This window comes from Microtus pennsylvanicus, chromosome 2 (assembly GCF_037038515.1).
Source record: "Microtus pennsylvanicus isolate mMicPen1 chromosome 2, mMicPen1.hap1, whole genome shotgun sequence".
NCBI classification, from domain to species: Eukaryota; Metazoa; Chordata; class Mammalia; order Rodentia; family Cricetidae; genus Microtus; species Microtus pennsylvanicus.
In genome coordinates this window covers 13604371-13630861 of record NC_134580.1, presented here as the reverse complement: position 1 = coordinate 13630861, position 26491 = coordinate 13604371, and the positions used below count along the sequence as shown (strand labels likewise).

General features: G+C 51.5%; 1 protein-coding gene and 1 long non-coding RNA gene across 3 annotated transcripts in view; one reads left to right on the top strand and one right to left on the bottom strand.

The window, feature by feature from the left end:
• Positions 1–5307: 5307 nt before the first annotated feature.
• Positions 5308–13288, bottom strand: LOC142843216 (uncharacterized). Its single transcript, XR_012909595.1, has 5 exons — positions 12713–13288; positions 12227–12395; positions 11908–11927; positions 10613–10759; positions 5308–5910 (listed from the first exon to the last, which is right to left on the bottom strand). It is a non-coding gene; the product is annotated as an uncharacterized LOC142843216 (long non-coding RNA).
• Positions 13289–13531: 243 nt separating this feature from the next.
• Kiaa0930 (KIAA0930 ortholog) overlaps positions 13532–26491 on the top strand; it is a 39889-nt gene continuing 26929 nt past the window's right edge. For both annotated transcript variants that reach the window (XM_075960229.1, XM_075960228.1), the window contains exon 1: positions 13532–13874. In XM_075960229.1, coding sequence (XP_075816344.1) covers positions 13682–13874 — 193 coding nt within the window. In that variant the 5' untranslated portion in view covers positions 13532–13681. The remainder of the gene's footprint in view (positions 13875–26491) is intronic.

The following is a 26491-nucleotide window of genomic DNA, read 5'->3' as shown; positions in this document are numbered from 1 at the left end:
ATGAATGCCAGCCAGTGCAGCAATGAAAGACTGGAAGACCTGGAAGACTTCCTGGAGGCAGAATGTCTCAAGGAAGGTCAATGTTCCTGGCAGAGGGAATTGCTTGTGCTATGGTGGGGTGAGAAGAGCAGGGTGCAGGGTGCGGGAGGCTTGTTGGGAACTGCAGGCCCCTGGGCAGCAATTCCATGACCAGCGTTGTCCCTGCGTCGCCCGCACCCAGCGCAGGTGTCAAGCGCCCTCTGGCGGCGCTCGTGGGCTCTGCGGCCACGGAGGGGTGACCGTGAGCACCAGGGTGGTCCGCCCAAGTTCTATCAGAACTAGAAAAAGAAAGCTTTGCGATAGAAAAAATATCGTTATCTTAAGTTTCCTTCTTTCTGCTGTGCTAAAATGCCCGGACAAACGTAACTTAAGGAAGGACTTATTTGGGCTCACAGCTCAAGGTACGAGTCCTTCACGATGGGGACATCAAGGCAGTGGGCGCTTGAAGCAACTGGCTACATCACTTCCACGTCCTCAGTCTGAGACAGGAGTGAACACATGCATGCTATGCTCCGCTCGCTGTCTCCATTTTATATGTCCCAGAATCCCTTTCCCAGAGAAAGCGACAACCCACAATTAAAACGGGCTCTTCTACATCAGTTAACACAAGATGGTGCCCCACAGCCATGCCAAGAGGCTCAACTTCCAGGTCATTCTAGATTCTGTCGTGCTGACAACTTACACCCACCATCATAAACACATCCTTTGTTTTCTGGGTTTTTTTTGTTTTGTTTTGAGACAGGGTCCTCGTTACACGGACCTGACTATCCTTGAACTTGCTACATAGACCAGGTTGGCCTCAAACTCAGAGATCCATTGCTTATGCACACAGGATTAAAGGGGTGCACCATCATGCCCAGGAGTTTTCTAGTTTTTTTTTTTAAAAAATACAAGGTCTTATGTAGCTAAGGCTGGCCTTGTAGTCAAGAATGACCTTACAATAATTGCTCCACTTCAGAAGTTCTGGGATTAAAGGCTTGTGCCATGACACCAGTTTAACATATAATTAAAAGGTTTTTAAATTGTGAGTGTGTAGCCGGGCGGTGGTGGCGCACGCCTTTAATCCCAGCACTCGGGAGGCAGAGGCAGGCGGATCTCTGTGAGTTCGAGACCAGCCTGGTCTACAAGAGCTAGTTCCAGGACAGGCTCCAAAACCACAGAGAAACCCTGTCTCGAAAAACCACAAAAAAAATTGTGAGTGTGTATGCACACATGTCCACATCACAGTACACATATAGAAGTTAGAAGACAAGTTTGTGGAGTCTGTTCTCCTTTTCCACCTCCATGTGGGTTTCAGGGTTGAACTCAGAGTTTGCTTGACAAATGCCATCACCAGCTAAACCATCTCCCCGACCCCTGAACATATGACTTTGACCCAGTTGTCCTTATATCAACTCAACCTTAGAGAGAGTTTAATTTGGGGCCGGAGAAGTGATTCATGGGTAAAATTCTTCCTTGCTGCAAGTGTAAGAACCCAAGTTCAGAGCCTGGCACAAAATCTTTTGCCTCTTCCATCTCGTCTGCTCGCTCTACAACCAGGCCACCATGTGGAGCTGAGAAACTGATGCCATCATGAACCCGGGTGCCAAAGAATTGGGTGGACCTTTTCTCAGCCACTGGCCTCTATGCTGTTAGAAAGAGTGTTATGAGCCAGTCTTTCCTCCCTGGGAAAAATCAAAAACACAGTTTTTTGTTTGTTTGTTTGTTTTTTTTTTGCCTTTTCGAGACAGGGTTTCTCTGTGTCTTTGGAGCCTGTCCTGGAACTAGCTCTGTAGACCAGGCTGGTCTCGAACTCACAGAGATCCACCTGCCTCTGCCTCCCCAGTGCTGGGATTAAAAGCATGCACCACCATCGCCCGGCCCAAAAGCACAGTTTTAAGAGTAAGCTGAAGCCCTGGTAGGGGTGGTTCAGTGGTTATGAACATAGGCTGCTCTTGCAGAAGACCTGAGTTTGGTTTCCAGCACCCATGCCAGGTAGCTCACAACGTGTGTGTGTGTGTGTGTGTGTGTGTGTGTGTGTGTGTGTGTGTCTGAGTTTATCTACTAGCTGGCCTCAAACTCATGGCAATCCTCCTGCCTCAGAGTCTGAGTGCTGGGATTACAGACATAAACCATAACGGTGGACTCTCATCCCTCTTCCTCTCCCCATTCTTTGTCCCAGCTCATCTCCACCTTGGCAGTTTTAGGTCTGCTTCTGTGGATACAGGTTAGATTGAGGTTGCTCTTTCTTTCTTCCTTTCTTTCTTTCTTCCTAATGAAAGGTTTATTCTGATTCATGAATTTTTTTTTATTATGAATATAGTGTTGTGCCTGCATGTTTGTTTGCGGGCCAGAAGAGGGCACCAGATCTCATTACAGAAAGGTGTGAGCTATCATGCGGTTGCTGGGACTTGAACTTAAGACCTCTAGAAGAGCAGCCAGTGCTCTTAACCACTGAGCCATCTCTCCAGCCCTGAGGTTGCACTTCATAATTACATGGAAACAGAAGCACACAGAAAGCTCTCCTTCGGCCTGAGCCTGACTTCTTACACTCAGCAAAATCGTTTGGCGATTCATTCATTTTGTTACATGGTATTGACAGTTTGTTCCTTCTTATGCCTGAGTAGGACAGCACGGTCAGGCGACAAAGCTGCAGTCGGTTGGCCCATTTACCTGTCCACGAATGGACGCATTTCTCCTTTAGCTGTTACTAGTGACACTGCTGTGCACATTCCAATCGTCTCTGTGCACCTGCAAGCAGAATGGCTGGGTCATGGGGCAGACCTTTATTAAAGGTGCACCCCTCTAATCCTAGCACTGGCGAGGCCAAGCTAGTCTACATAGTGAGTTCCAGGCCAGCCAGGGCTACCTGGAGAGACCCTGTCTCAAAAACAAACCAAACAACAGAAACAATAATAAAAACAAAAACTCTGAATTATTCTCCAAGTGCCCGGGCACTTACATCCCAGCTGCTGTGTTGAGAACCCCAGTCCCACCCTGTGCTCCCTCACTATGGTTGGGAAGCTGTGTTTTGAAGGCTTGGCTCCCAGTGCGGCAGTGTCCACAGATGGGGAGGTGGTGCCTGGATCGGAAGGGCTCTGATCCCTCTCATAGGTGGACCCATTGACGGGGTCAGTATTTGACAGGCTACCACGAGAAAAAAAAAAAGTGACCTTAGAAGGTAGGACCTTGCTGAGGAGTGCAGGTCCTTGTGAGTGTTCCCCTACGGACATTTTGTCCCCAGCCCCTTCTGTTTGCTCTTTGAATCCTGGTTGCTGTGAGGTGAGCTGCCTCTGCCACGCATGCCCACCACCTGACATTCTGCCTTAGACCCAAAGCAACAAAGCAGCGAGTGGCGGGCCATCACCTCGGAAACCAGGAGCCCAAACAAACCTTTATCTCTTTAAAACTGTTTCCTTGGGTATTTTGTCTCAGTCCTCAAAATCTCACGACACACCCACCCACACTTGTCATGCTGTCTGACTTCTGAATGCTTTGAAGTGGGTGTAGCCATGTGTCATGGACACAGCTCCCTCCCTGCTAAAGGACGCTGAGTCTCTTCTTGCAGGCTTCTAGTTTATTGCCTTGGGGCCCAGTTTATTCTAATCTGCTACTAAAAGACTGCTTTATTTGTGGTGCTGATTTATTTTATTTTATTTTATTTGGTTTTTCGAGACAGGGTTTCTCTGTAGCTTTGGAGCCTGTCCTGGAACTCCCTTTGTAGACCAGGCTGGCCTCGAACTCACAGAGATTCTCCTGCCTCTGCCTCCCAAGTGCTGGGATTAAAGGCGTGCGCCACCACCGCCCGGCTGAGGATGGAACCGAGTCTCACACACAGCATGTGCTCTACCGCTGAGCTGCACTCCAGTTCGACAACGGCTTGTCTCCCTACTTTCTGTCTGTAGGAATTTCTTTCTATAGTCTTGATGCTACATTTCCTGTTTAGTGTATGCATGTGTGTGTGCGTGTGTATGTGTGCATTTGTGAATGTGTGCTCGCGTAAAGGCCATACGAGGGTATCTGATGTCCTCCACATATATATCTCTGCCTTTTCCTTTGAGGGAGTTTGGCATGTGGTTGTGGGACCCAAACTGGTCTTCACGATCGAAGAGCAAGAACCCTTAACAGCTGAATTATCTCTCCTGCCCCTGCCTTCCGGGTGCTCGGATGACTGGCATGAACCACCATGCCTGGGGTTGAACCCTGGGCTTTGTGGTATGGACTTCACCTGTCCTCCCACGCAGAGGCTGTGCCTGCTCAGCCTCAGCACCCTGAAGCTGCCACCTCCTTCTCTGTGAGGAAGACCCTGCCCAGATGGTGCCCTAGAGATTGGGTCCAAGATTCAGATGCGTTGACAGCCTCTTACCACACAGGAGCCGCTTCCATTCTTCCTCTGGTGGATCCAACCTGGGTGAGTGTGGCGCAGGGTGCTGCCTCAAGTGAACAGAAGGGGGCAGCATGGAGGCAGGGCTGGAGAGGGAAGCCTGGCAGTCACAGGTCTCTGGATGACCACTCCCTGGCCTGGGACCCTTTCGAGTCATCAAAGCAGTCCTGTTGCTAAAATTCCTTGCCAGGGGGAGATGTGGCCAGCACCTACCCCTCCTCCTCAGATCCCAGCAATTCCACCAAAGTTCACGAAGGAGCACCAATGAGTTTACTGGGCTTATTCACAACCCAGAGGTGATGGTTGTTGGCAGGACTGTGGGTGCTTCTTGGCGAAGGGCTGCACATGACAGTGTGCGCAGAAGGAACGATGACTTTCCCACAGCTGAATTAATGGAGCCCTCTCCCACCTATATCCTTTAGCCCCTCCCCCAACTCCCCAAGACCCCTAAGTCCTGTGCAATTAGGGAAGAATTAGGAAATACAGATGCTTGGGAGGGGTTAGACACTTTGGTGAGAGACCCATGACATTCCCTGCCCCCTCCATCAGTTGTTTTTTTTTTTTTGCCCAGGCACAGCAGAACTCCTGAAGATGGCAGCGGGCTTGGAGGACAGTCCTGCACAAGGTTTTGGTGTTGATGGTAGAGTTGAGAAGAGAGGTTCCCAATGGTTGGCCTCCTTCTGGAATCTCAGGAAGGCAGGGCTGCATCCTCCATGAGGCTGCCAGCCTTCCTCTGCATCCACTCAGGGCTCTTCAGGTTTGACTACATTTGAGGGGAAGAGGAAGAGGGCTGGGTTCAAACCCTGAATTTAATTAGCCTCTGGTTCCTCCTAGCAGCAGCGGGTGAGTCATTGACGTGGGCAGAACCCGACTTGTGAAATCAGGTCCCGTCTCTGCTGCCCAAGCCCAGGGTGAACTTGGCAGATGGATCCGGTCTGGTCAGGCCTTGGAAATGCCTGGTACTGGCCAGATTGCAATCTTCGGCTGTTCTTCAGGAACAATGAGGCCACCAACACAACTGGAAGCCGCGACCAGGGCCTCCAGTCACCCAGAGCTCTGTCCACTTTCTGGTCCCACTCAGCACCCAGCCCTCTGGCCTCTCCATAGGCATGTGTTCTTTTTCTTAGGATAAGAACAGTCGGGAGCATGTGAAGTCTGGGTCTGCAGTTGTGGGGTGGGATGGGGGCGACTCCCCTCAGTCTCACCAACATCCAGCCCTCAAGGACCTGCCGTGAGAAGACAGGCTGCGGGCAGAGGAGGACCCAACGAAACCATTATTTTTCTGAATACAGAGACCACACAGAGTCTAGGTGTGCAAGGGCTGCCAGGTGTCCTCCCATGGAGCCTGCCTAGGGCCATGTGAGTCCCATGTGAGCTGCCAGTTCCATCCCAGCTTGCAATGGAGGACGCTGAGGCTCTGAGGCTGGGCCGTGCTCCCTCTTGGGGGGAGGGGGTGGTATTGGCAGAACTGGGGAGGATACTTCCCTGTTCCTCCTGGCTGTCAGAACCTAGAAGGAAGAAACACTCCATTAACGTGCTCTTCCTTCTTGACTCAAGGGGAAACGGAGGTCTGTGGCAGGGAAGGGGCTGGCAGTCACTGTGCACGATGGGCGGGGAAAAGACTCGAACCCAAGCCCCTGCTCTTTCTGCTGTTCTTGATCTACAGCCGTCTTCTTCTACTGCCCCTGACCATGGCTCCGCGACCCTCAGGCTGGCCCCTCTAGCTATGACCTGGGGGCTCCTCAGAGAAAGCTGAGGAGGCTAAGGTCTCTTTATCTAAAGCCTACTATAGCTTCTTACACAGAAAGTGCCTTTTCTGACTCTTGTTCTGCCAGGTCCAGCTGTGGCCCACAGCAGTCAGGGAGCCAGGTGTCCTAGAGAGGGACCTTGGACATGAGGGTGCCTCTCATACCCCCTAGAACAATATATCACTGCTGACCTGTCCCTCTTGTGACCTCTGACTGTCACTGACAGCCAGCAGCCACCCCTACAGCCAGCAGGGGGTTTCACAATCTTGGGACTGTGGCTTTAGCCTCACCCAGTGTGTGTGGGGAGGGGAGGGTCCCTGTAAACACCACAGCCAGCAGGGTAACAATTTGCATGAGACAAGAAGGAAATCTGGTTCAACACAAAGTAATTAGCTGGCGTTGTTTCAAACTTCTAAAGTCTGACCCCGAGCTGTTGACTATAAGCATGTTTGTGGACAGGGCAATTTTGGAAGCATGTTTCCTGGTAACAATTATTTCAATGAAGCCATCAAATCCTTTGTAAAGTATGCATGACCTCTTCTAGAAGGGTAGGTTCTATAGCTTAAGGGCCTAGGGGAGGATCTGGTGTGGCCTAGGTCATCAAGAGGTCACTGTCTCAGGGTTTCTATTGTTGTGAAAAGAGACCACGTAAGAGAGGACCTTAAAACAAAAATATTTAATTGTGGTGGCTTGCTTATAGTTCAGAGATTCAGTCCATCATCATCATGGCAGGACATGGTGTGCGTAGGTAGACAAGGTGCTAGATAGGTACCTACTACACAGTGATACACAAGCAATAGGAAGTAGACCGTCTCACTGGGCATGGCATATATGAGACCTCAAAGCCCACCTCCACAGTGACACGCTTCCTCCAACAAGACCATACCTACTCCAACAAGGCCACACCTCCCATTAGTGCCCCTCCCTTGGGAGGCCATTTTCTTTCAAACCACCACAGTCACCAAACTACAAAGTACATGTGATGTGTTTGACGTCTCCCCAGGGATGGGATCTATTGACTGAGAAACAATACTCAAGATAAAGGTCTAGGGAGGAAGGGTCAGAGACAAGCATAACAGTCTGGGGGATTCAAGTGTGGCCTGACCCTACAGATAGCACAGATCACCAGGCTATCAACAACATCCATCCCTAGCCTTCTGGGTGGAAAACAGGTACACAACCCTTCCATTGAAGAGACAAGCCTGCATATCTAACATTCCTGGTTTCCCTAGTGCTTATCTGTGGGTACAAAGACCCCCATGCCCTCTACAATCCTTCTCCTGTTCACTTCCTTTTCACGGGTTCACATGCATTTATAGAGGGCCTATTGTGTGTCAGCTCCTGAAGGCAAACAGCTGTGTTCTTCCTCGAGGGTCCAGCATCACACCCAAGAACTACCCGCCCCCCTGCCCCCCCTCACTAGTCCACTTCTTTCTCCAATATAGCGCTGTAGTGGCTTAGAAGGACACAGGGGTTCTGGGCAGGAATTGGCTTTTAGGGATCAAGGAAAACCAGACCTGGAGCTGGGTCACAGACTCTCAACACTTCCCTAGAGAAAATGATGTCTGAACTTGATGGGAAGGAACGTTCCAGACAGAGGAAATAACACTAAGAGTTCATGGCTGGAAGGATGGAAACAAGTAGAGATGTCAAAATAACAGTAGGAAGAGGCAGGGGACCCAGGGTATCTGGTCCCACCTTCAGAATAGGAAGGATGCAGATTTGGGCTTTGAAAAAGTCCCTCCAGCCAGGGGTGGTGGTGCACACCTTTAACCCCAGCACTTGGGAAATGGAGGCAGGTGGAGCTCTGTGAGTCTGAGGCCAGCCTGGTCTACAGAGTGAGTTCCAGGACAGCAATAACTCAGGCTGTTACACAGAGAACAGAAACCCTGTCTCGAAAAACAAAAAAAGCAAAAACCAAACAAACAAACAAAAACATTTTATTTATGTGCATCTGTCTGTGTCTGTAATCCTAGAGTAGGCAAGAACATTCCATGCTCATTTAGGGTATATTAGCAAGATCCAGTTTCAAAATAAAACATCCAAAATGGCGGAGGAAAATGAGCTCATTGGAAGAGCACTTGCCAGCATGTTTGAGCCCCTGGACTCAAGTGCTTAATAATGTTATCCCAAATCTTCCTGATCTCAAGTCTATAAGGTGTTGCTTTTAAAATCTGTGAATCCTTCCTTCTTACCAAGGCATGGGTATCTAATTATAATTGTAAGCTTGTCCCCTCCAGGGCAGTTTCAGTAGGAGCTATTAAAAGAATAGAGTGCCAATGAGAGAATTCTAGATAACACTGGACAATATTCTTTGGAGGCTGGGGAGATAGCTCAGCAAAATGCTTGCCATACAAACATGAGGACCTGAGTTCAGATCCCAGCGCACACATAAAAAGCTAAACTTAGGGGCTGGAGAGATGGCTCAGTGGCTAAGAGTCCTGGTTGCTCTTCCAAAGGACCCAGGTTCAATTTCCAGCATCCACATGGCAGTTCATCATTGTAACTTTAATTCCCACGGCTCCAACAACTTCTTATGGCCCTCCACATGCACCAGGCACACATGTGGTGCACAGATATACATGAAGACAAAATATACAATAAAATAATAACAATCCATATATTTTTAAAACTGGACGCCGTAGCACATGCCTTCAATTCTAGCACTGAGCAGATGTCCCTGGGACTGGCTGGCCAGATGGTTTAGCATAATTAGTGAGCTCTAGGGTCACCTGTTTTTCAAAAAATAAGGTGGAGAGCAATAAGATACCTGAAATCAGCCTCTATCTGCTACAGAGTCGTACATACACACATGAGTGCACACACATGAGCATGCACACACATGCATACAAACTGCTACATAGTCATACATACACACATGAGTGCACACACATGCATACAAACTGCTACATAGTCATACATACACACATGGGCACACACACATGCACATGCATACACTCTGTCTACTACATAGTCATACATACACACATGAGTGCACACACATGCATACAAACTGCTACATAGTCATACATACACACATGGGCACACACACATGCACATGCATACACTCTGTCTACTACATAGTCATACATACACACATGAGTGCACACACACGAGCATGCACACACATGCATACACTCTGCTCGCTACATACTCATACATACACATACGAGTGCGCACATACAAGCATGCACACACATGCATACAAACACCACACACACACAAAGAGAATATTCTTTGTCTCATGACCTTAGAAAAGGGGTGAAAGAGAGAAGGGAGTCAAAAGAAACTCTACAGGTAGCTGTTTCACTTGCAGCAGGGCCTGTACTAGACTTTTTCTTTGGGCCACCAACCAGCTCCCTAATTATGACACAGAGACTTACTAGTTTTGAATGCTCGGCCTAGCTTAGGCTCATTTCTAGCTAGCTCTTTTAACTTAAATTAACCTGTTTCTCTTCATCTATTTTTACCTTTCTCACTTTTGTATAATTCCCTTTCTTATTTTCACTGCTTCTCTCTACGGTGGCATCCTCCTCATTCTTTCCTCCTCTCTTATTTCTTCCTTTCTTCTTTCTGAGCCTATATTTCTTCTCCTATTTATTCTCTTTGCCTGCTAACCCTGCCGATCCTTTCTCTGCCTAGCTACTGGCCTTAGCAGGCAAGGTGAAACAGATGCAACACATCTTTACATAATTAAACACACATCCTTACATCATTAAACAAATGCAGCATAAACAAAAGTAACACACCTTTACACAGTTAAAGGAATATTCTGTGGCATAACCAAATTTAATACAACATTGCCTAGTTAAAATAATGTTCTATCACAGGGACCCTTGCAGTCTAGACCTGGGGATGGCTGCATTTAACTTCCCAGATGACACAGAGGCTGGGGAGCCCTGTCTAGTGGTGGTGGGAGACAGAGGCAGGAGGATCAGGAGTTCAAAGCCAAGGAACAGGTTCTGAGCAAGTAGGAGAATCCTGGGTCATGAGAACGTCTGGCCAGGAAGCTGGAAGTGTGCACTACCACCTAGCAAACTTCAGGGGAGAACAGAAGAACCCTTGAACTTGTTCCTTGGTGGGCTGGTTATAATCTCCCTACTCTGTACTCTGAACATTGACTGTTGTTTTTTTCCCCTCTTGGAGACCCAATCATAGACCCACAGGATGGTAAGGTCAGGGCAATGGGGATTATTCAGTTTCTCACCTCATTGTACAGACTGCAGACAGGGCTGGTGGAGAGAGCTGGTGGCATGGGGATCTCAGTTGAACCAGGGTCTTCTCTGACAGGTTGCTAGCCTGCCTCCTGCTTCCCCCCCCCCCCGCCCCTGTCACTCAAAACATGAGAAAAGGATCCGAAGGGTCTTAGAGTAAGATTATCCCCAAACAGGTAGTGCTAAAAATGGAAGCATAGATGTCACCTCAGCATCTAGGCAATAACATGAAAAATGAAGCAACTGACCCATTAAAGAGAGTGACTTGTGGTTGATTTCCAGTTGTGTTAACCTTGGCTTCACTCTTCCAGGGTGTTTGAAACTTCATGGAATGAAGAGCCACAGTTGCGGGCAGTAGGAGTCCCTTCGGTGTGTTCCGTAAGTGGAGAGCAGAACTAAAGAAAAACAAGAGACTGGTCAGCCAAAGGTGAATTCAGGTTATCTATAACTTAATTTTTATTGCTCTTCTGCCCCCAACAAATTAGTATCGAATGCAACTAAGACACAGTTACTGTTTTATGGTTCTAGACTATCATAGTTATGAGTATTATATTGTGTTATATATTATATTATGTATTATAGGTTAGGAATCCAGCTGAGCCCCATTGGACTAATAAGGAATTTATCATTAAGTCTTTCTGATGGTCAGGTTTCTTTACGTCTTACTGACCCAGGCTGATCGTCCACCCACTCCTTTTGTTTTGTATATATTCGTGTGTGTGTGTGTGTGTGTGTGTACACCACAACACCCATGTGGAGGTCAGAGGAAAACTAGTCAGAGCTGGTTCTCTCCACCCATCATGTGGGTCCTGCACATCGTACTCACTCAGACGGTCAGCTTGGTGGCAGGCACATGAGCTGAGTTATCTCACTGGCCCACAGCCCTCATATCCTGAGTGCTGGGATTACAGGTGTGCACCAGCAAGCCAGGTTGCTTTCCCACCTTAGAAACATGCACTGACCACACTCATATTCAACTCGTTTTACTTAGTATGGGCTAACTGGTTAGCACCCAGACCAAGAAACAGTGTCTTGGAGCCAGGAAACTGTGACTCGCTCATCCAGTGCAAGATATCCTATACCTGCTGCTCAGAGGAGTCCTCACGTGGACAATGAAGATTACTGATGAGAAAACCCCAGTAATGTTCATGTATTTATTCAACAAATGCATTCTGGCACCTGTCCTGGAATGGATGCCAGGGAAACTGGAATGAATTGATTTGATGCTGGCCCTTTGGAGGCAACTGTGCGGGGTCAAGGGAGAGGGATTGCGAAGTGGCTAAGGACACAGTGCTTTGGCCAAACTCCCCAGCAGGCTTCCCAGGGAAGGTGAGCCTTGAAGGTGATTATGGTGTTGAAGCAGCAAGGATTTCAGGCAAGAGCCTGGCCTGGCAGTGGGGGTGCGAAGACGGTGACATGGCTTCCGCGGAAGTAAGTGTAGCACTGCCAGCTTTGGAGACCTCGCACACGCTGGCTGAGGGCCATACCCTTCCCTTCACTCTCAACAGCCAAATCTTAGCTCTCCAGACTCACAGTTGGTTACCTCAACATTCATGCTGTGTCCTCATTAGCAGATGGGGGGTGGGGGCAGTCACAGGCCCAGGGGAGAGAAGAAAAAAGCCATTAATTTCCTCCAAGCACACTTTTCTCCCTAGTCGTGTCCCCGTGTGTGGTTCCCCCCCCCCCCCCCCCGCGTCATTCTGGGACCTTGGAAAGAGTGGGACTCAGGTCCTGCCCTGAGGGTGTTAGGGAACGAAGACACAAATCTCCAGGCAAGGATTGAACAGTGAGTCGTAACTGCCCATTTCCTACTCTGGAGTGGTCTCCATACCTCATGGTCCCAACCCACTTTACTGCCATACCTCCCATGGCATTCTTCCTTGGCAGGCCTCTCTCCTCCGTTCTCCGTGACGTAGCCTGAGTTTATTGGGCACTGGGAATACAGCTGTCAGAAGGCAGGCTTGCAGAACACATAGTGTCGCTGTGGTAAAATACCACGGCTTAAACAACAGGTGCTTGCTGCATTCTCACCTGCCAAGTTCAAGAAAGTAACAGTGCTGGGTGATTTGGTTCCTGGTGAGGCCTCAAAGCCTCCTGCAGCTAGGCAATGCGATGGCGGGAGGGGTAAGCGTGCATCTATGTGGAGAAGAAGAACAGGTGAACCGGGCAAGGTAGGGTTTTCAGTAAATGTACTTGAGGACACTGTGACCCAAAGGAAAGAAGAAAACAACAGGAAATTGGGGAGAAGGGCACTCCAAGTGGGGTGGAGAGTTGGGGCAGAGCTTAACGCTTTGTGTAACTGGGGGAGCTGACACTGGAGACACAGCTGGCTGACAGCAGCAGTACACAGCCACTTACCCCAGTACTGGGAAAGGACCACAGGGTGAGGTCAGAAGACAGCCTCTGGCCGCTGCTTCCCTGGATCCTCCTCTCTCAGCTTAGGAATGGATGCCCAGCTGGACCTTGGCCTTCATCAGAATCACATGTCAGCTGACCTCATCCACCTCTGGCCTCCACATACCTTCTCAGTGCAGGCGCTAAGAAGATAGAGAACAACACACCGTGGGAACTGAGGCCTCCTATCCCACACCGTGGCCCCCAGGAGACCGACCACCTTTTGGAGGTGGCTACTTCTCTCTGTGTTCTGGGAAGCAAGTTTCCAGCAGAACCTCGGTGGAAGGTTCAGAAAGAAACGAGCAAAGCTGGTGTGGTGGAGACAGAGGGAATGCACAGGGCGGTGACAAAGCGCAAAATCAGTGTGGTGTAGAGGGGGAGGCTCAGAGGCGTGACTCTGGTGGAGGGAAGTCGGAGCCGGGAGAAGGTGGGCGCAGGGTGGGGGAACACGGGCAGCTGGGAAAGTCTGGAGGCCAAGAAAGGTATGAGAATGGTGTGGGGTAGACATGACGCGACAGGTTGTAGCGAAGCCATGGTGGGCGTTCGAAGTTGGCAGAAGCTGGCCGCAAGGAAGTAGGAGGGGCTAGGAGAGGGGGCAGGACCAGGGACAATTCACCGCCTTAGCCGGAGAATGGGGCGGGGTTTTGAGAATACGGGGCGTGTCGGAGGCGGGGTAGGGGGCGTGCCCGTATCAGGGGCGTGGCCTGGGCGGCGGCGGGCGCGCGCGCGGGCGGCGGCGGAGCGGAGCCTCGCAGTGCTGGGCTGTGCTCCGAGGTCGGCGGCTGCGGTGGTGGTGACGGCGACGCGCATAAAAGCGGATTGTGGCTTCACTGGTGCTCGCGGCGGGCGGCGGCGGGGCGCGGGCGGCGGGGCGTGCCAGGGGCCCCCGCGGGCGCGGCGCGGGCGATGAGCCGGGGCCCGGCATGGCCTCCGCGCGGCCGCCGGGCCGGGCCTGTGCCTCGGCGTCCGCGCCCGCGGGGCTCCGGGCTGGGCCGGCCGCCTCCCGGGAGCCCGCGGACGGCGCCGAAGCGGAGGAGCGCTCGTTGCAGCACATGCTGCGCGCCATAGCGGAGGAGCGCGGTCGCCTCAACCTGCGCCGCGAGGTCTGCGGCCTGGGTGAGTGACAGTGCCGGGAGCGCGCGCGAATGTCCGCGCGTGTCCACCTCCGCGCCTTCCCTGTGCTGCCTGTCCTCCGTGCGTTCCCACGGCTCTGCGCTCTATTTCTTGGGACTCCAAGTCTCAGTCTCATTTCGTTACCACAGAACCCCGAGCCCTATGTCTTTGCGTCTCTGTCTCCCTCTGACCGTCAGGATGTCTATCCCAGTTCCTCCTTCCTCTTCGGGTTTCTGCTACTCCTCTGTCTTCTCCAGGAAGACCTGGGGGGCCCACTGCTGCTGCGGGGAGTGTGGGCGTGAGATTTCAGAAGGTCTTTAGTCCAGCGCATAAGACAGTGTGCCCTAATCGCATTCCCAGCCCACATGGAGGGCCGTGTCTCCTGTTTGCTGTAGCCTTTGTCTTTCTGCACCCAAAGGCCCTCTTGTCCATTAGCTCTACCAGGGACCTGTTGGGCCTCTGCCCCTTGACCCCACCTACTTGGCACAGGAATCAGGGCTTGCTGAAGCCTCTCCGATTCTAGTCTTAAGGAATCATTCATCTGCTGGCTGGGGTGGGGGTGTCTCATTGTTTGAAAGGGCAAGGGACTGTAGGTGTGGGTGGGGTCGTCTTGGGCGCGAGGTAATGCGTTTCTGATACATTTGCCTGTACCCATGTAGAGGAGCCCCCTCCACTATAAGTCTCGAGCTTGTCATTTTCTCTGTAAAAAGACCCCTCCCTTCTTCATGCAAGGAATGACTTCATTCCCTGTTGTCAGTGTCCCCTCACCCCAACCACCCTCCCAGTGTAGGCTTGACTTAGTTTTTTTTTGGGGGGGGGGTGGAGATGCGGGGGTGACAGCCTTCTAGATTGTATTAATGCCCCAAAGTGGAAGTACACTTTGGGAAGGCCACAGAGTAGCGGGGACAGCGTAAAGCCTGGCACTCAAGGTCCCTTGGTAGGCCACGCCCTGGAGTCTTGGTGAGGACAGGAAGTGGATTTTCATTCTTTTTTGAAGCAGGGCCTGTTTAGCACCTGGCCTTCTCAGCTGCGGGGTCTAACACAGCGCACCTTGAGTGGAATTCTCTTGTCAGGCAGGTACAGCCACCTGGGGGTGTCTTCTGAGGTGGGGATGAATGAAAACGTGGCTTTTAGTGGTTTCTTCCAAAAGGTGTTCAGAGAATGATTTGTAGCTAATCGGAGTACCCTTATTAATGGACTCAGTATACGTGTATTTGAGCACCTACTGTGTGCCCGCCTGTCACAGGCAGCTGTCACTTGGCACAGAATGTCTGGATTGGGGAGGGTCCGGGGGACCATCTGTTGCAAGCTCCTCAGCCCTGTGACCTCTGCAGCTCCAGGGAGCCCTGTCACACTCCCCTCTGCACACACCTACCTCTCTTGTTCTTGACCTGAGGGCATCATCACTCTGCCTCTATTCACCCCTGGACAGCCTGTAGGGTCATTCTCTTAAGAGCAGTAAGCCCAGCACCTGGCCTGGCCTGGGAACTCCCCACATGCCAGGTGCTCTGTGCATGTCCTGTCCGTTCAACCCTGACACAGTACCGCCTTTGGTAAGCAGGAATATAAGGAGTCTTGTTCAGGGGCACCCAGGGAGGAAGTGGCACAGCTGACTGACCGCTGCCTAGTCTGACCCCAGAGCCTCCCCACATCCCGCTGTGCCTGTTAGCTCGCACAATGACCGGCACCTCCCCCACCCTTCAGTCCTCTGTCATCTACCGGTCCACTCTCCCGTTCTTAGACACTAGTGTTTTGAGGTTCTGGACGTCTGTGTGTGCTGCATGGGACGGCTGCATGGGAACCTGTTCCTACGTATTTGCCCGTCGTGCGCTGCAAGTTCTCCTTTGAGTCTCTGCTCCTTGCTGTTGCTTGGAACCCATCCTCCATACCTAGTCCTACAGCCCTGTCCCCTTTGCCCTAGACGATTGGCACGACTATGGCATTGTAATGAGCTGTGTGGCTGTCCCTTCGGCAGTCAAGAGCCAGGAGGGCATTTCCCAGTCCTTATGTTGGTGCCTAACTTGGGGACACAGACAGAGCACGAGCCCCGTAAACATGTCGAGAACAAATGAAGCATTTCCCTGCTGTGTGGATGGCCAAGGAGAACAGAGCCTCTGCTTCTTAGAAGAGGCTGCTCTTTTCACATGAGAACTCTGACGTTCAGAGAGGAAGGGGCAAGCCTGATAGGGGCTTACATCCCAGTTGGGTTAGAGCCTTGCATTAGGTACTTTTTGAGTTGCTGTGATGGAGTACCTAACAAAAGCAACGTAGGGAAGGACTGGTTTGTTTTGGCTCAAGATTCAAGGATAGAGTTCATGGTGGCAGCAGGTGCTTGAGGTCCCTGGTCTGCACCGGAAGCAGAGAGAGATGGATCAACGCTGGCACCCAGCTCGTGTTCTCCTTTTTATTCAGTCCAGGACCCCACCCCATGAGTTAGGTCTGCCCGTATTCAGTGTGGCTTTCCCCACACGGATTAACCCAATGCAGATAATCCCTCGAAGACTTGCCCAGAAGCTTGTTTTTTAAGAGACTCTAGATGCCGTCAAGTTGATGGTGGAGATTATCGATCAGAGGCCTGATGCTTGGCCCATATGCTCAGAAGGTAGGAACTCGGAACTCTGTCTGAGTCAACACCTGGCATGCAGTCAGTTGCCCACTCAGCCTGTGGGTCGCAGTGCAGTTTTGTTTGGTTGTTGTGTTTCAGTTTTGTACCTCGGATTCCATCTTGTAATCCTCACTTTACCGCTGTGACAACCTGTTGGGTCTATTAATAAATTTATTGGTGTTGGGAATTGAACCGAGAGCCTCATGCTTAGTGCTAAACACATGCTTTATCACTGAGTGACACTCCCAGCCCATTCTAAATGAATCTAGGTGTTTAACTAAAGCTTGTTACTCAGAGCTATGCAGTGTCCTCTCAGGCTGAAGTGTCCTCCTCCTGATGTGGTTCTGAGGTGTCCAGGGGCAGCTATTGTCCTGTCTGAGTCGGTGTGTGTTTATGAGCTGGCATGAAATTGCTGGCCCTACCTGCATAAGGATGGTCACTTGGCTCTCAGGATAAAAGGCACCTTGTAGCTACATACAAATCTGATTTTTTTTAAACTCTCTTCTATGATGGTCTCAGTCAAAATAATTTTTTGAGCACTTGCTGTGTGCCAGGGATTGAGGCTGGTCCTTCCTTCACTGCAAGGACACGGTCTCTCGGGAGAGAGAAGAGAGCTGCATAGGTGATTGCTAGGTTAAGTGAAAACCCTGCTGCAAGCAGCCAAGGTTGTGGCTGCCCATACAAGATTTTGATGCTTCCCTAGGAAACTCCTTATGGCTCCCAGGGAGCTCTGGTTTCCCTGAGTGGTTTGGTGCCCACGCATCTGATGCAGCCACCCAGAGGCCCACTGCTTCTCGTAGGGGTGGGGCTTCTCCTGGGCCCTGGGTGGCAACACAGGCAGGGTCCTTCTCAAGTAGGCAGTTTGCTTCACCAATCAGTGTGTGTTCTCGGGGTGGGGGGTGCTGGGGCCCACGTCTTGCTGCTTGCCTTTGTCCCCGTTTTGGCTGAGTACTTTTGGAGGCCTCATGCCCCGGTGTTGGGCTTCATTGCCTTGCAGATTGTGTAGATTGCTGCAGGTCGGGGGGAGTGCTTCATGTTCGTTCCTTCTGTTTACCCCTGAAGTGTACCTAAGCGGTAGGTCTCACGGCACTGCCTGGAACACAGATGTGGAGGGGTGGTATTGTGCCTCGACCACAAGTGGCGAGATATACCTGAGGTCAGGCTGTGCACAGATCAGAGCCCCCCCAGACCTGTCCTCATCATGCCAGTGTGTCCAGTGTCTGGCAGTTGGCCTATACAGCTACTTGGCTGAGATGGACCAAGGGAAAGGGTCATAGACACAAGAATTAAAGTCACTGGACTACCCAGGCGAGGGGTTTGTGAATGTTGTTGGCCCCTGGGCCGACCTGAGTCTGGGCGGGCCTGGATGGAGGAGGAGATGGTGGGCCGTTTGGGCTGTGAGAGTTAAGGCTGGAGCAGTGGTTGGGTTGAGTCTGATAATTTGGTACTTCCTCAGGCCTGGCTTCTGGGAGCTTTGTAGGTGTGACTTTGGGCCCGGGCAGGTGTTACCATATGGAACTCTGCACCCACTGTGCCATAGGCCAGATGCTCTTGCATCTGTAGCATTTTCTGTAGCTTGGCTCTCCCTTCACACCCTTTCACAAGGCGAGGAAGCTGCACTTCAGAGGGGATGGGCTCTCCTGGGGTCACAGAGCTGGGAGGCCTGGCCAGCTCCAGCTGAGGCCAGTGAGAGGCAACCTGGAGAAGGTTGAGGAAAGACGGAGGAGCTTATGCCTTCAGGGAGGCAATGCTCTCACGTGCCAGGTTCCTGGGATCACCTTTTGAATTGGGGTGGGCCCTGTGCAACCCCAGCTGACCTGGCATTTTTCTAGGCAGATGTAGCTGGGTTTAAGTGGTGGCTGGGGATTCTGTGGGAGGTATGGCTGGAAGGGAAGAGGACTATGGGACCCCAGCCAAGCACTACCTCTATGTCCTGACTTTGAACAAGGAGACAGGCTCTGTGGATACTTTGGAATTACATAGAAAAGCAGCAGGTAGAAAATGAACCATGGTATAACGGCCCAGCATACGCTCTGGTGGACCAGCCCAGGCTGAGCTGATGCCCGGGGTAAGGACGTCTTTGGGATGTCTGCTCATAGGATTGCTAAGAAAGGGAAGGTAGTCCCAAGAATGGGGGTGGGCTAGTGAGCTGAGGGCAAAGCCTCTGAAGAGACAGCTTCTTGTTCCGAGGTTCAGGCTGTGTTGCGGTCACTGGGCAAGTCTTTCATGGGATGGCAGCTCTTCAACCTGATGGCTGCTAACTGGTTGTGGGCCAGCATGGTGGAGGAAGTGTGTCTGTGCAGGGTGGTAGCACCTATTTTCAGGCCTGTGATTCTGCCTTCTGCTAGTCCTAGGACTGGAGCAACGTTGAGGCACTGGTGAAGTGGAAACCCTGTGTCCTCGAGGGCACCTGAGGACTCTGGGCTTTGGGCTCTAAGGAGACTGTGGTCACAACTGCACGGCCATCTGCAGCCAGCCTTCTCGGCATCGCGGAGCCTGGGTGGCAATACTGTGCTGCCCTGCTCCGTGGCTTGGCTGAGTCATTTCCCACCCTCGGACTTCTGATGCAGAGGCTCCCTCCTCCTTCACTGAGCTGGGAAAGCTCCTGAGTATCAGCTGAGCCAGGAGTCCACTGAGGAGAAGCTAGCTCCATGGGACGCTTCTTAAAAAGCATGCTCCAAGTCACCAAACAAGCTAGCCAATTAAAAAGAGCTAATTTGCTGGTATGCTAGCACGTGCCTTTAATCCCAGCACTCAGGAGGCAGAGGCAGGTTGGTGTCTGTGAGTTTCAGACCAGCCAGGGCTATATAGTGATTGATACCCTGTCTAACAAATGAATAAATGAATGAATAAAATAATTTTTAAAAGATAAGCAATTTTTCTGGATACTGTAATATGCAACTGTATTCCCCAAACACTGGAGGATCACTTTGACTTTGAGGCCTGTCCAGTCTACACAGTGTGTTTTGAGATAGCCTGGGCTGCTTATGAGACCCAGTCTCAAAATTGTGTAAACATCAAACATTTTAAACTAAAAAACCCAGGAGCTAGAGAAAATGGCTCAGCAGCTAAGAGCACTGACTACTCTTCCAGAGGTCCTGAGTTCAATTCCCAGCACCCACATGGTGGCTCACAATCATCCATAATGAGATCTGGTGCCCTTTTCTGACCTGCAGGCATATGTGCAGGCAATACACTGTATACATAATAAACAAACAAACAAATAAATAAATCTTTAAAAGTATTAAAAACTCCACAATAGTTGAGTGGCTGTGACATAATTTATCTAATTGGTTCTATCTCGTTAGTAACTTAGCTCAGCTTCATAAATAGGTTTCTATATTGGCCTAGAGTCTGACCTCCAAGGGTTGGGCTAGGGCCATTGCTAGAGGACAGATGCTCACCAAATTCACAGGGAAAATTTTTAAACATTGGCGCCAAACAGAAAGGAAGGGGAACTGAAGTAGGGAGTAGTAGTGCATGCAAGGAACCTGGGAAGAAGCCCACATTGAGAGATCGTGTGTGCAAGGAGCTGAGGAAGGAGTGTAGTGAGATCGTGTGTGCAAGAAGCTGAGGAAGGAGTGTACTGAGATCGTGTGTGCAAGGAACTGAGGAAGGAGTGTAGTGAGATCATGTTTACAAGGAGCTGAGGAAGGAGTGTACTGAGAGATCGTGTGTGCAAGGAGCTGAGGAAGGAGTGTAGTGAGATCATGTTTGCAAGGAGCTGAGGAAGGAGTGTACTGAATTCGTGTGTGCAAGGAGCTGAGGAAGTAGTGGCACCAGATGAGGCTCACAGTCAGGCACCCTGTTGATCTGTTCCCTTGAGAGAGCTTTGCCTTGGATCTCTGGATTGTCCTGTTTCTGGGGGCTCAGAGCCCTTTGTTCCCAGCTAAGGATGTTGAGCCCTGGGAGCTGGGCCTGTGATCACAGCCCCGTCTGGCTCCCCATGACACCTGCATGTCCACTTGACTCCCTCCCACACTGCATGCCTACTAGTACCCAGCAGCACCTGCCCCTCCCTTCTACTCCTGGTTACACTTACACCCAGCAGGGCTTCTAAGTGTGCAGTCTTGTAAGCCATGTCTCTTTCCATCCTTGCAACTCCCTGAGAAATAAGAACAGATTCCACATTTTGTAGAAAAACTAACAGAAAAAAATGGAGCCCAGAAGCCAGGAGGCAGTGGCTCCTGCCTTTAATCCCAGCACTCAGATCTTTTTGTAATAAGCACCTTCCTAGCTGAGCCATCTCCTCAACTCCAAAGCCTCTCCCCTGGCAAGGGATGAGACAAACCCCCAGCTGGCTTATTCATTTATATGAGAAAGGGTTGTGGTATATATGGAGAGCCGGCTGCCCTTGATCTCATGGCGAGCCACCCACCTCATCCTGCACAGGACTGGGATTACAGGTGTGAACCACACATGGGCTTGATGCCTTCAACACTATTTAATGCTGCTGCCAAATGACTAGTGTCCGCCTGAAGCGGTGTGTGTGTGTGTGTGTGTGTGTGTGTGTGTGTGTGTGTGTGTGTGTGTGTGAAGGGAGAGTGTAGTCTTGGTCTCTGCTGGGTGATGGTGCTGTTCCTGTCTATGGAAACCTGAGTGTTTGGGCAGAATTTGAATGTTGACAATACTTTCCACACTTGGGATGAAAGGAGACCCCAAAGCTCTCTCCTCTCAACATCTGGGATTGCCTGTAGACTCGGAGAGAAGCCTAATCTTCACCAGAGGCTCTCACCTCCACACTCACCTCTCCTCACTACCAAGGCGCTGTTCCTGTAGTGGATGGCGTAGAAATTCAGTGATAGACAGTGCGCTTGAGGTGGTTTTGGGCTGGACTTGTCTTCTAGATCTTTCTAAAAGCTTTGCTTCATAGGTACCTTTGCAGCAAGAGCCATAAGAGACCTTTGTGCTTGAGAGAGTCTCACCTTCTTGCAGTTCCTGCCTGTCCAGCCCATGTCTTTTTGTTCATTTGGTTTTAGACAGGCTCATAATCTCAAACTCACCCTGTTGTTGAGGATGACTTTGAATTTATGATCCTTCTCTACTTCCCGAGGGCTAGGATTATAGCTGTGACCCATCACACTGAGACCTGTATGTTGCCAGGATGGAACCCAAGGCTTTGCAAACGATAAGCACAACACTCTACCTACAGAGCCTTATCCCCTCTCCAGTGCACATCTGTGTGTGCAGCTGTCACTGTCGTCTGAGTTTGCAGCTCACGGTTTTCTGAAGCCAGTGTGTAGAGCTGAACCATGATTCACCTGCCGCCAAGAGCATGGAGCTTACTGGAAAGGAGAGGCCTGAGCAGGAGGGCAGAGCTTGAGCTTTCACACCTGTGGCTTTTCCACTGCCCTGTGCATAGATGAATTGATGTCCGGACAGTGGCCTCTTGGCCTTGGGAAGTGGTGGAGTGCGGAAGCTAACTGAGGGGGGATTCCATCCACACAGCCATGGAGAAGTCCTCTATGCTGGGTGAGACTTCTCAGTGGTGCGCTTACTTTGGGGTCACCTACTCTTTGTAAGTAAGCCAGGTTAGCTCATTGGTCCCCAAGCTGGCCTTTGGTGGAATCATCCTTGGCTTTGCCTTGGGACCTATAAGGAAGGGAGGGATAGAATTGTGTTTCCTCTTCCATGGGGAGAGTTCTCACAGCACCCTCAGTATGTCCTAGGCCACAAGCCCAGAGATGGCCTTCCTTGTCCTATGTTCACTGGGCAGTGCCAACTTAGGTGGTGTTGCTGAGCCATCACTCTCCATCCGTGGTGGCCCACAGTAGCCACCTGTCTGTCACTTCTGCTGGTCACACCTTTAATGACTTCTTGATGCTCTTAGTGCTTAGTGCTCTCTGCTTCGCTTGATGACTCAGGAGGTTCCAGGACTCCTTCACTTTGCTCTGCCTGGAATTGTCTTCCTGCCCGTCTATTGGACAGCTCAAGGCCCTCTGGAGCCCTTCCTGGGACTGTAGGAACTTGCCTCCAGTCCCTCCTCCTGTTCCTATTTTGCTCCCAAAGGGAGTGCCTAGATGACTGTGAAGTCAGGGGAAGACCCAGGGCTGGTTAGCACTTGGGGCCTTCCCAGGCCTGGAGGTGCACTGAGCCCTGTTTTGTGTGCTGCCACCAGGCTCCTCCCCATACCCACCTGTGCCCCTTCCTGTACCAGCTCTACTGTGTACCTTCTTGGGCCAGCTCAATGGACAGTGCCCAAGTCACCCCCACGGTACTCAGGGAGGGATGTAGAGCTGTATCGGGTGTGGGGTTTGATGGAAGAGGCCTCTTGAGTGGAGAGGGTGTCAGGTCTTGGGGAGCAGGCCTTTGACGGGGGCTTCCTTCTGAGCAGAGCCTCAGTGGGAAAAGAGATTTCTTTGATTAAGGGTGGGCTGGGCTTTGGGTGTCTATCTTCAGGGAATGAGGGGTAAACTACACTAGCCTCAGGGCATCTCGGAGATGGTCTGTGGGGACAGGGCATGGTTTCTTCCCATCAACTCTTGGTTTCCTCTTAAGTGAATGAGGAACCAGTCACAACTGCCCCCTGAAGTTCTGGGACATCTGCTCAAAGCCTATCTCTCTCTCTCTCTCTCTCTCTCTCTCTCTCTCTCTCTCTCTCTCTCTCTCTTGTTGTTGTTGTTGTTGATTTTTTGTTGTTTTTTTTTTTTTTTTGAGACAGGGTTTCTCTGTGTATCCCTGATTGTCCTGAAACACTTTGTAGACAAGGCTGACCTCAAATTCAGAGAGATCCTGCTGTCTCTTCCTCCTCAGTGCTGGGATTAAAGGTGTGTGCCACCACTGCCAGGATATCCTGTTATGCTCATTTGTTTTGTTGTTTTTTCAAGACAGGGTTTCTTTGTGTAGCTTTAGAATCTACCCTGGAACTCCTCTGTAGATCAAGCTGGCCTCGAACTCACAGAGATATGCCTCCTCTGCCTCCCGAGTGCTGGGATTAAAGGTGTGTGCTGCCCGGTTTACCTGTTATGTTCTTAAAGACTGCTAAAAACCTCACCCCCTGTGGAAAGTACTGTTGGCCAGCAGGGCCATTGCTTAAGGCCATCAGTAGGACCATGTGTGTGCTTGGGTTCCGGGACAACAGACTCGAAGGAAGAAAGACAAGTTAGAGGTGCATTTCAGTCCTTGGTGTCTTACCATCCTGTGAGAGCTGGGACTCCACATTTGGAGCCTCAGACAGAGTCCCGGTTGACTTGCTAGGGCTGCTGACTCAGGAGATCCAGATTCTGCCAGTCAGGGAGGTGGGGCTGGGATTCCAGAGTACTCCTGCCCCCTCCCCCCAGCTCTCCTGGGAGTCCTCTCCCGGAAGGGAACCTGGTGGGATGAATCAGCCTCAGCTGGTGTTGCAGCTGTGCTCAGCTGAGGTCACCCTCTTTCCCAGGGCTCTGTCAGGGGAGCCCCGCACCCAGGAGAGTGCTCTGAGCAGCAGAGCTCTCAGCTACCTGCACTGTTCCCTTTCTGTAGGGAGTGCCACCCCGGCTGGCACAGGGAGCCAGTGAGACTTAGGGGGATTGAGGCGGTTGCTCAGGCACTCCCAGGAGCAGTAGGCAGGAACCTAAATCTCCTGGATTTGAAGCTGTGGCTGTCCATGCTCGCACTTGGACCCAGCTGTATTGGAGGCTGCCCCTTGGTGCTCTGTTCTTTTCTGGACAGCCCTGTCCTGGATTGGCACATGAGGAAGCACCAGACCCTGGTTTTCAGAGGGTGGGTAGTCGCAGAAGTGAGAGCAGAAGAGGGAACTGAAAGAGATTTGGTGATGAAGTGGGCCATTCCAGGAGGAGGAAGTAGCTCTGTGTGGAGCGAGAGATGAAGAGCTTGCAGGGAGGATCACCTGGCAGTGGGAAAGGCGTGTTTGGGTTTGTTTTGTTCCCGAAGGGAGTGCCTAGATGACTGTGAGGTCAGGGGAAGACCAGGGCTTGTTAGCACTTGGGGTCTTCCCAGGCCTGGAGGTGCACTGAGCCCTGTTCTGTGCACTGGTTCTTTATCTGAGCACGTGGGAAAAGCTTAGCGCATTTGGGCACACCTGGGCCCGCAGAGCCTGCAGCTAGCTGGTACTGGGCCCAGTGTAGACAAGGTGTAGCCACATGGATGGAGGAGCTAGGGTGCCTGGATCCTGACTGGCGCCTGGCACAGACCATACGGTGAAGGAATAAATGAATAGTGAGGCCGAAGTTTCTAGCCTGGGTGCTGACCTCTGCACTGGTCAGGGAGAGTCTGGGGAGGGTAGGCTCTGGTGTCTGAGGCCTGGGACTCAACTCCTGCTCTGCAGTGCATGAGTGGAAGGAAATGAGAGGAGGGGGATAGGGACCGGGCTGTGGAAAAATAGCCTCCAGCCTGGAGAGATGGAGGTGCTAGGTGGTTATCTCAGGAGGCCCACAGTTCCCATTGGGTCAGGGCACCCTGGGAAGTGTTATAGAACTAGATGAAGGCCACTATAGTGGTGACCCCAGAGGTGGGGGTTTGCATCTGGAGACCTCTCAGTTGACAAGATGTGCCAGGGAACATCACAGCAGTCTGGAGGCAGGCCGTGGGTGGTGATGTGGCAGTTGCTCTGCTGTGCTGGTCACATGGGTGGTTCTGTGGCATTGCTGCTGCACAGGGAGCATAAAGGATGGCTTTGTGGGACCTGGAATCCTGCAGGCCGCCCCAGAGGAATCTCACACCCTCCCTAGCAAGGGGAGAGCTGCAGAGTGCATGACCTTGCTAGGCAGCTTGGAAGTCGGCACCTGGTTTCCTGACTGTGAAGTGGGTTCTGAGGATTTTCATTGTGTTCTTGTGGATGGTGGTTTTGGGGTGTGTGTGTGTGTGTGTGTAAATTTGCCTTAGTGTCTCTAAGTATACACCATGTGTTCATGTGTTTGACATCACATTTGCTGGCCGCCTACCTCTGTCTAGCCAGGTGCAAAGACCCTCATAGGTGGGAAGTGAGAAATCATTGTGACAAGGCGGGAAGGGGCCGAAGGGGTGGCCTTGAAGGCAGATGTCTATGGGCAGTGGTCTGATCCTGCCACAAAGCTGCTATGGCATGCCTGACTGGTGACTCGGGCCTTGTGCCTCAGTTTCCCATCGTATGAATGAAGATCAGATCAGAATGGGCACTCAAAAGGGATCCAGCCCCAGGGTGTAGCCAGTCAGAAGCACCCTGGCGTGGAGATGAGTGTGCAGATGGACCCCAGGAGCTGAGCACAGAGCTGCTGTCACAGGGAGGTGTGGCCTCTGAGGAGGTATTTGGTCAGGGAACTGGGCCAAAGCTGGCTACTGTATTTAGGGAATGCAGGGCAGATTTGTGGGTGCTGTCTGGAGAGTGTAGCTCATGTGGTACGGGAACCTGGATTTCCTGAAGAAGATACCTTACCAGCTCAGCCTGATTTGACCATCCACATCACCCACACCCCCCACTTCCCTTGGGATTGCTCACATGGGACCTGAATGACCAGTTCTTCATCCAGGGCCTCATCAGGGCAGCCTGGCCTCCTAGGACAGCTTTGTGCTTTGTGTCCCAGTGAGGAAGAGCCCTCAGCACCCAGGCACAAGATGATAAAAGGCCTATTGAGGCCACAGAAGCCTATTCATCCTGCCCAGAGGATCAAGGGTCACCCTTTGACTCTCGTCAAAGAAAGTTGACTCCCTGGCCTCTGCTCTTGGGAGGCGTCCAGAACCCTCTCTCGGGGGTGTGCTCTCGGGAGGACCTTGTCTGTGCAACCCATGGGGTGATTGGGTCCAGACCAGAAGCTAGCATGCACATGCCACAGCGGAGAGATACCATCAGACTGTTCAGAGGTTTATCCTTGGAGGGTAAGCACTGACTGGCAGCCAGAGTGTCCAAGGTCGGCTCCTCCAGCTCCAGCTCCTGGCTAGGCTGGGCTTCTGGGCTTTTCCTGTCTTCCCTTGGCCCAGGTTCCCCTGCAATGACCTTGAATGCTGCTCCAATCACTTCTATTCCCTCTTTGCCTTCTGATCTTACAGTTTCCACTGAGCCCCCAGCTGAACTCCCCTCAGTGGGCCAGGGCGCATACCC